Source organism: Clavelina lepadiformis, chromosome 7 (assembly GCF_947623445.1).
Source record: "Clavelina lepadiformis chromosome 7, kaClaLepa1.1, whole genome shotgun sequence".
Classification (NCBI taxonomy): domain Eukaryota; kingdom Metazoa; phylum Chordata; class Ascidiacea; order Aplousobranchia; family Clavelinidae; genus Clavelina; species Clavelina lepadiformis.
This window is the reverse complement of record NC_135246.1, coordinates 17,806,066-17,815,949: the sequence shown is the minus strand read 5'-3', so window position 1 is coordinate 17,815,949 and position 9,884 is coordinate 17,806,066. Positions and strand designations below refer to the sequence as shown.

The 9,884-nt window shown below is 35.7% G+C and overlaps 1 protein-coding gene across 2 annotated transcripts; it reads right to left on the bottom strand.

Annotated features, from left to right (window-relative positions):
• Positions 1 to 3,244: 3,244 nt before the first annotated feature.
• On the bottom strand, positions 3,245 to 8,396 carry LOC143465864 (uncharacterized). 2 transcript variants are annotated; one of them, XM_076964377.1, is made up of 13 exons: positions 8,242 to 8,396; positions 7,994 to 8,125; positions 6,800 to 6,874; positions 6,334 to 6,603; positions 6,110 to 6,165; positions 5,975 to 6,038; positions 5,692 to 5,807; positions 5,458 to 5,614; positions 5,220 to 5,321; positions 4,832 to 4,924; positions 4,616 to 4,693; positions 3,758 to 3,878; positions 3,245 to 3,685 (listed from the first exon to the last, which is right to left on the bottom strand). In XM_076964377.1, exons 1-13 carry the CDS (start codon positions 8,278 to 8,280, stop codon positions 3,654 to 3,656), a joined length of 1,335 nt encoding a protein of 444 aa, XP_076820492.1. In that variant the 5' UTR covers positions 8,281 to 8,396; the 3' UTR covers positions 3,245 to 3,653. The 2 variants fall into 2 exon arrangements, with proteins under 2 accessions (XP_076820492.1, XP_076820493.1); XM_076964378.1 differs by lacking the exon at positions 4,832 to 4,924.
• Between the last annotated feature and the right edge of the window lie 1,488 nt (positions 8,397 to 9,884).

Genomic DNA, 9,884 nt, shown 5'->3' with positions numbered 1-9,884 from the left:
AATAAAATGGCCAGCGCATATAGCATAAAAACTTGTTTCTATATCTGCCTGACAACAGTAAAAAGGGTGAAATATTTCGGACTGATATTTAGGGTTACCAACCGTTTTTATTTCAAAGGACTGTATTCTACATTGTCCTCATTAAACTACGAAATATCTTTTACGTGAAAATCGTGATCCCCATATTATTGAAATTTCAATTGCTCTCAAAGGGTGTTCGTGGAGTGTGAGTATTATGTTGTTAACTTTAAATATTGTTTCTTCCCTATGCCTTAACTCAGGGAGGTCCAAACCCTGGCACGCAGGCCGCACGTGGCCAACGGACAGATTTTGTACGACCCGTTGGTATGCTGTGTTTTCCCGTTTACAGGAAAATACAGCTGCATTTTATTTAAATAGGTTGCATTAGCCACAGCACGAGATAAGTCGCACATAATTGAACTGTGAGCCAATATGCGATTATTATGGGGTGATAATGCCTTTTTTCAGTTAATGTCACAGCATTGTGTGGCGATACATACATGAAATGACTTTATGTTTCGAACACCGTCGTAAACAAGTATAGATAGTATCAAGGAGTGCGTTATTAGTGGTGCAGTGAAGCATCAAATCGATTAGAACAGTAAACTCAGTCATTTGCTAACATTGGACTTTCCCCTATTTGCACCCCGCAGTGTTCTCCTCAAATGCAGTTTTGGACCACACTGCATCAACTTACAAGGCAAAATTTAAATTAATCAGGAAGTCAAGCCTATCTTAGAAGTTGCTGCACACTGAATGTGCACAATTTACATGAAAACTGTCATATTTTCTTTCACATTAAGTCTAAACTTGTGAAGTTAAAGGGAGACGATATCAAGTTGTTATTTTTAAGAGGGACTTGACACTTTCCAGCCTCTGAGGCAATTATAATAAAACTGAAACATTATCATCATCATGTTGCGATTGAGTAGCCAGAAAAATGTTTCCCTTGTATTGTGCATTTGTCCAGATATTTCATTTTGCAATACATATATACGTGCCATAAATGAGAAATGTTACAGTAAAAAATTATGCTTTTTCCATTATTATGCCACTGCAGTATTCGACCAACGTCATATTGACATTTATAACGATCTGAAGCTCATATATTCCAGTGTAGTCTGTAAAGCACAACCTTTATTAGACTAATAATTTGACAAAATCAGTAACCCTAGCCTGCCTAGACAGAATTTATAATGCAGAACTGCATTTTTTGCCCTTTTTTCGACAAGATCTTGGGTGCGCAAAAGATTTAAGAGTGCACTTGAAGTGTGTGTACAAGCAGGCTGCCGAGTGTGAGTTTTCATGCTTTAGCAAGACTCAGTCAGCTTGTCTGCTAAAAACTCACAATAAATCATAGAGAAATCCTCCGTGCAACAAAATAAAGAAATAGCCATTATACGCATAAATAATTTTAATCTTCCGTACCCTTCGCAAATATTCCAACCTCGTACATATCTAACTGCACTTGAGTGTGATCTTACCAACTCTTCAGACTGGGTCTGCTGTATGTGATAATGCAGCCAACGGCATAAATGAAAAGGCAGGAAAATGAGCTGCAAATGCAATCTGATTCCTAGTCCATCTTATGGTTATTTTGTTCACATTATTCACTGTTATGCTATTGTAATGCAAGTTTTTGTCTGGTTTTGCAATATTTGCCTGACCCTGTGCTAAATATATCGTTATTGCTTATATGTGTGCGACCACCTGCGTCAGCACAATTTTTGTTCCCCGACATTTTAGGCCAAAAATAAATGAATTAATTAATCACCGTTTACATCAAAGCCAGCCTTAATTGTCTTAGCATGATATAAGGAAACTACCGGTATTGTTATGAAATACGCTGATGTAGCTTACCGTACTATATCTAGCCACATACCAGCATGCTCTCACTGTCACTTTAGATCATTACATACATTACTAGCCAACCCATTCAGAAAAGTAGGCCTACAAAATATAAAAACAAAGCAAGAATTATAAAACACTGTGCACAATGATTTCAATTTAGGGTGGAATTTTCCGACAAGAAATCCTTCATGCATCATATTCACGTGACCAAACGAACTTCAGCTGATAGTTCACCAAATCTTGATGTCTTATCTTTTTAGCTCAAAATTTTATTGCTGCATTTAAATTTTTATTGTTTTTTGAACAAGACATACTATTCACACACAACATGCATTATTATACGGTCGTGATTATTGAAGGTTTTCATAAAATGCATTTTATTTTTATAGGGTTTTGGATGGAAACACCGATCCAGATAACACTTCAAACGTCACAAGTTGCGTTTTTATTCGTATGCAAGGATTCCTACGTATGCTTTGACTAAGCTTTTCGTAATAGATGGACCCACTACTTGTAAAATTAACTGATTTATAAGGACTTGCACCAATCGAAAACTCACCTGCATTGCAATCTCTTGTCAAACCACAACGCATAAAAGACCCGTGTTATCATGCAATGAAAAATGCAAACAAATATCATAGTAACGACAAGCGTAATTTTTATTGGACCTTTAGCAGTTGTATATTAGGAATGTGCCAAATCGTACAAGCGAAATACCTGGCAATTTTGAATGAAGCAAGAGTTGCACAGCGTAATGCAAAGTTATTCGTAGAATGGTCTACCGCAGCGTAAATACAGGGGTATGATTGAGAGTGTTTTTGATATAGGAATATAGGCGAAAACGGGTTAATAATTAACCTTACAAACTAACCATTAATTTGTTTCTTTCACCGAAAAGCGAAAGCATAATTTTTAAGGTTCTCAAGTATTTTGAGAAAAGTCAGCAAATTCGGATTTGCATTAAAATCAAAATCTAGTTATGCGTATCGTCACGAATCCGAATCTTTCAGTTTCACACTTCATTACCATTCATATACCAGTATCAACTTGATTAAATAACTTAATGCTATAGCCACTAACGACATCTTTTTACTATTAATTATCAATTCGTATAACCGCGAGTTAAGAATAAGCGACTTGCAGTGGATTAAGAAGCTACGCTTGTGAGTATTATTCCAGTTTATAACTAACTCCGTAATTTCGGTTAGTTATTAATTTCGCTGTAGTTTGAAGCGGCCAGAAAGACAATAAACACACGCATTTCAACTTCACACAAATTTGATACCTATATCACCATCAAGCCTAAATCGGCTAAGATTCTAAAGTTTCTAAAGTAACAGTAGCATCTTCCCTTATACAAGAGCAGAATGAGAAACGTCCTGAAATTTTATTATACAGTGCAATGCAATACGCCAAAGCATGACAAGATACGGTGGAGTTAAAACCAAAACAAAGCGTTCAGTGTTGTTCGCTACATGCCACAACACCAGTCAATCGAGAAACTGACAGCCGTTGGAGATGTTGTCGGATAGCGGTGGAGTGATTAAAAACAATATGTTATCGCAGAATACCTCGTTTTCGTTTCAGGACAAATCTGGATACCGGACAATAATCTTTTTGCAAGTAAACGCTAAACAGGAACGCCAATACTGAACTGAAGTGATGGTAGAAGTCATGCTTCACCTCCAGGCTTTCTTGAAGCTCATAAACCCGGGTTTGATGCGCTACTTTGTTGTTTTTCATTAAAATTGGGTTAAAACAAACCCTTGCCCCGCCAGCTGCTAACTCCCTCCTTTACTCGACCGAGCTTTTCCTGCAGTGAAAATGTTTTTGATAACAGCTTCTGGCGATTTTAAATTTACACTGCCAACTATTTCGCACTGACCTTTTCCTTTTCGGGTTTTCGATCTTCTATTTGTGGTCGCTTGTTTCAGCCGGTTCATGACTTTGTTTTTTACTTTGGGGTTGATGGAGTGTTTCCGCAATAACTCAAATCTGTCCATTACCTTGGAAGAATATAAAATACGAGCTAGCAACTACAGCATGAGCGCAACATCATTGTTTATGAGCAATACAACAATAGCCATGGATACAACCAAAAATACAGGTATCCAGAACTTCGGTTACACAATCGTACTTTTTCATCTTTTTCGATCGAAAGTATTTCATTTTTCAATTTGTTTAACAATAGTTTTAGTTTGGGATGCGCAAAATTTGAAAAGGATTTAGGTAAGTAAAATATGTTTTGACGATCGTGCAAATCGAAACCATCAAGCAACCGAAAAGTTAAGGTTTTGTAGGTGCTTTTTAAATTTTGTGCAAAACAAAAGATTCGAAGAATATGCCTGCATGACGCGTATTTGCGAGAATAACAAAGTTGACGTCATTCGTGCGTAAAATTGGAATTCAAGTTCAATCCAGTGCAGTTCAAAGGACTCATTTGTCGCAAAGTGTGCAAGAAATTTATATGGCAGCATAGCAGTTATAGCAGAAGCATTTTTTAGAAAACAGCCAAGTGAAGTTACAGAATAGATTACAGCAAGTGTGTTATGAGAATTTACACATGGTATGGCAATTTTAGAAATGGCCTTTTAATGAAATAATTAATGGAACAAAAGCCGGATACCGATTAATCAGCAAAATAGCTGATACAGTCGATTGACTGTTAATGAATTATACAAACGTACTTATTAAGTATTTGTAGGTCGATTTATCATACTTCAAAGGGAAACAACAAGCTTACTAATGAAGATGCGTCCTCTATGTTTGGATCAGAAGGATCTTCAATTTCTGTTGTTGCTAATACTTGGTTCAGTATACTCTGTACAAAGAAATGTTCGATGAAATAAACTTAAATTTACTTGTAATAACGCAACTTCACGCAGAAAACAAAAATTTGCTGTTAAAATAAAGTTATAATGAAAACTTGAATTAACTACGTCAATAGTAAGTTGCTTACAGAGAAGGTTGTTTGCACTTTTAACTTGTTTTTCCGAGTTTTTCTAGTAGCTAAAAGCGTGTCGACACTGCAGGTTGTTTTGATGGGAGCTTCCTGATGTAACACAGAAACATACACTTACACTAGGTAGACTGTATGATCTAAAATTCCATACTAAGTTAACTGACTCTTTCACAATGAAAACTGACAAAAATTTGGTGACCACAGTATTGCATTATTTCTTATGTGGTGACACTTTCTAACTGGTTTAATTGAAATTATCATCTTGTAGGGTTAACTTATGATGACTGATATATGATGATTATTTGTCATAAAAATAAAATTGTTTACAATTGGCATGGATGCAAATCTTGTATGGGTGCAACTCGAAGGAAACTGCAAAATTTACCCTGAGAATAGAATATTTTTCATATAAAGATTGAACATAAATGTCGTCACCAGAATTCTCATCAGGTCCACTTTTCGCAGATTCATTTGCAGCTAAAATTTCCTAAAACAATAACACTTTGTGACTAATTTCATCTTACATTTAAGTATGTTACTACAACAGGATAAAATAATATCTCCCAGATCCTCTAAATTAAACTTGAAGTCCTTCAGCATGTGACACGTCGACAATAACTTACATCTTCTCCACTTGAGGTCAATATGGTGATCACTTCCACATCATTACAACGCGATGATGAAAGATTTTGCTCTTTACGTACATCCTGCTCCCCAAGCATACTTTCTATTTCCTGTTTACTGGGATGTGATGATGTTCCAGCAGGTTTTCTCTTTTTCCTGGAGAGCAAGAATAGTGAGATGAAAGTGACAAATAACGCCAATTATTGAAGATTCTTGGTTTTTCTTTTGCTTGCCTGGCTGCAATAAGCTTTTCTCTGGCTTTCATTAAACCAACATTCTTCTGTTTCATTGAAGATCGTCGTGCCAACAGACGTTTCAACTTCTTTTGTTGCTGCCGAAGTAGTTTCACCTGAAATTGATGAAAACTGTTTTTACCGACAACAACTTACAAATGCATCGATGCTCACTCACGACACTTAGTGTAGGAATATCAACCAACTTCATTACTGATACTTGTTGGAAATAAAATCATATTCAGTAGGTATGAGTAAACAAATTGTAGAAGGATTTTTCTACTTCGCCAGCCAAATTATGCATGTCCATGTATTCTTCTAATGTTGAACCGCCGTTTTCGTCAGAACTGTTAAAGCATAAAGTATTAGAGCGACTTGCTTACAAATGAATCACTGTTATTAGTACAGGGGCACTCACACTGTAGGGTCGTTTAGGGCGATTTCCAAAATGCAACTAGGCCCATACGGGGAGGACTGTAACATAGAAAGGAAATAAAATTGTCATAGTTAAACACAACTCGAACATAAACCTTAGCATACTTTATGGCCTATCTACAGTATGTATATAATTAAAAACCAAAACTAGCAACTATTCTAGCTAACTAGCAACAACAACAACTATTCTACAGCAGAGTAACTTACAGTTTCAACTGTAGTGGTACATTCATCAACATTATCTACTGCTTCATCACCATCCATTCCAACAGTGATATTTTTCATTGGATTTATGGAAGATAAACTTTGATTATTAGGTTGAAAGCCAGGAGGTGATGAAACAACAGAATATTGAAAGTAATTGTTGCAATGTTCCACCACTCCATGTAACTCAAAGTACGCAGCAGTCATGTAAACCGGGAGAATATTATGTGGCTGCACATTCAGCTTCCCCATGTAAAAATAGTCCAGTAAAATCTTTAAGAAAAGCATTTTTTTTCATGTTTAATCAGGCATATACTGTATCGTATCAAATAAAATAAAACACATCCATCCTTGACCAAGTTATTATTATTATCTAAAATGCAGTGTGAAGTGTAAAATGCAGTGTATATGCGATGCAGTAACATGCCACAAAAAAAACTGTTTATACTTTAAGTTATGTAACAATTACTTCAAAGCCCAATGGACTAATTCCTTTGATTTCTACTTCAAGATCCTGGCTACTGCTGCCTTGACCAATGGCTTCCTACAGACAATGTTATAAGACTTGATAGAAAGTAATCACAAGCAAATTAACCTTTTTTTAATAATTTTTGTATGTTAATAGAAACACAAGTTCTATGAAAAACTCGTTAACTTTTACTTTAATAATTCTTCCAAAATCACAATAAGTTTTGAGGTCATCATTAACATCATCAATATTGTACAGTATAATACCATTGTAATGCCAGCAAAATGCCTAATGATACCAATAGGTAATAGCATCGTAATAATAACTTTCCTGAAGAAAAAATAAGAACTAAAATGCAGACGGTTGTAATTGTTAGAGCCAAGAGGGCTAAAATTTGCAACATGGTAATACATCAAAAAAAAATGAAATTGCAGCACCAATGCTGCCAATAAACGCATACCAAGGATACAGATTTTACACATTTTAAATTTGAAAGCAAGAATGTTTCACTTGCGCTACAATCAAGACCTGTGAAACCAAAAAGGAAAAAATACCCAACTGAAATGAACCACATGTTAGAAAAGGAATCTCTACTGAGTTAGACTGAAATGAAAGTAAGATGACGAAGCCCAACTTAACCCAGATTGACTGTGGTATTAGGTCACAGAAATGTAGGAGAAAGCTTGATGTTACAACGATACTGCTCCATCTGACAGTTGATAAGCATACGTTTGAAGTTGCATGATATATTAACTATGACAGATGTTTATCATGAATGTGGTGTGGTTTGTAGAACACATTCGCAACAGTAACATGTTTATGTCATTTGAAAATTATTAAGACCAGTTTTGAGTTTGTCGTATAAAATAAACTGATAACCTAATTGGGTATGGGACAGGGTGCATTCCATGTAAGTTACGCCAAAGATCTTCGTAAATTCGGTTTGATACAAGAGTGGCATAGCATGTCTTTGGCATACTCATTATGTACACCAAACTACGAAATGCAATCTGGGGTATCGGTACACACATGATTAATCTGAATTATTATTATCGATGGACACCTAAATTTTCAAGAAATTGGTATTCCAACCAGACTTTAAAATTATTATTTTGGTGCCTATATTTTAGTACCGGCAAATTTACTTAGACTAACACAACAGCTGTGTAGTAAAAGTATCAAACAAGATCTTACCAACATGAGAAAATCCAATTTTGAAGAACTAGCCGATAACACACACTTGTGAGCCAAAAACTGTTTGTTATCAATGCGAATTGAGACATCACAATATTTTCCAGTGTTCTTTTGTTCAAGAAGCTTTAATGCCTATTAAAATTGAACATAATACACATAACTGTAAGCAACTACAAGAGTCAAGCAAATGTTAACGAAGGGTAGGCCTAGGCCTATAGTAGTCTACTCTACTCTATACCCTTGCTTACCAAGTTCTGTTCATGGCTTATTGCCACTTTGTCCGCCATCTCCAGAGACGCCTTCTTCCTTATTCTTGTGTTTGGGTTTTTCTTGCCTGAGTGGTACCATGGTCAAATAAATGGAGAAAGCTGCAGAAAATCTTAAACCACGTGATTACATTGCGTCAATAATAATAAATGGTCCGAAACGCACATGTTTTGTGTGGAAAGTAAATGTCAGGAAAATAACGAGCCTTTTGAAAGCAAAAAATTATAAAATCACTTGGGTTTATTATTTGAAAAACTTTAAACTACTTTAAAATATGTGTTTTGTTTTTGTTAATTTATGTTTGTATTCTCAAGAAATTATGCAGAGGTGGGCAGTCGGTACTTTGAAAGTACCGTCGGTAACGGTGCCGGTACTTGGCAAAAAATGTATCGACGGTTCCGGTATTCGGTACTATTTTAAAAAAGGAGTTCGATACTCGGTACCGGTACTTTTTGTGTAAAAGATGCTGCTGCAAATGTAATGTTTACCGCTGTTATGCCCCCGGTAAAAGTTACCCCAGGTCAAAACATATGTAACGTTAATCGCTTGCAATTTTACTTGACATTTCTACATTAAAAAAGATCAACATATGCTAAAATTAGTACTAAGGATTAATTAACATGTATTTTTGAAAACATATTTGTTAAGATTTTGAAATTATCACGTGAAAAGTACCGAGTACAGGGACCAACTGAATTTCTTGAAAAAAGTAATTCGGTACAGAGATTTGGTACTTTTTTGCAAAAGTACCGACGGTACCGGTATCGGTACTGAAAAAGTACCGTGATACAGTAATTCGATACTATAGTACCACGGTACTGCCCACCTATGAAACACCTATGTTTCGAGCAAATAAATTGTTCGTTTAAGCAGAAAGTTATAAATAAAGAACCTCCATACAGCTTTATATCCATTGTAGTGGCTATTTATGAGTTGGTTATTAATAAGCAGAGTCATCCCCCAATAAAACTAACAAACAAAGTCAGATTCGTTAAAACTGACCAAAGCCATCTGAGTATAATATTTAATTGCAAACAGCGACATCAGGGTACTGCGTATATATCTGTGACCTGTGGCTGTAATCAATGACATCACCAACTTAAAAACAGCTAACAACTTCAGATATACAGCCACAGTATCCGGAAAAACTCTTTAGTAAGTAAGGTTTCCTAAAAGTTCCCCAAAAGAACGATTCTGATGTTTATTTATTTGTGCTAAAATGAAGCTAAGCCTTAGGCATTCTATACAGTATACACGATGTGGATTCTTTATCCACGCTTTCATTGCGATTTGCGTTGCTTTGCTGTCTAAATCAAATCGCCAGGCCGATCCCGTTTTCTGTACACTCGGCTTTTATTTCATATAGCAGCATATACTTTAATGGTCATGCTGCGCGTTGATAAGTTAAATATGACGTAAACCCAAACCTTACAACAGTATAATCAGTTCTGCTAATTTCTTTTTCAAGCAGCAATATAGTTAGGTTAACTTCGTTGACCGAAACAACTCTACCTCAATTTTCACTCCCCGAGCTCTGATACCCGACATGTTTGAACGCAAAATGAAAAAAAAATCTTTTACCGTGGATTTGAAAATCTCATTTGCTGATCTTTACCGGACAGAA

Bases quoted from the DNA above. Each gene is read 5' to 3' on its own strand.
- LOC143465864 (XM_076964377.1), bottom strand. From the start codon at position 8,280: ATGGCGGACAAAGTGGCAATAAGCCATGAACAGAACTTG. The intron at 6,604-6,799 runs GTAATTGTTACA...CTTTTCTTAAAG, and splicing joins TTAGTCCATTGGGCTTTGAA to ATTTTACTGGACTATTTTTA. The intron at 5,322-5,457 runs GTAAGTTATTGT...TTATTGTTTTAG, and splicing joins TGACCTCAAGTGGAGAAGAT to GAAATTTTAGCTGCAAATGA.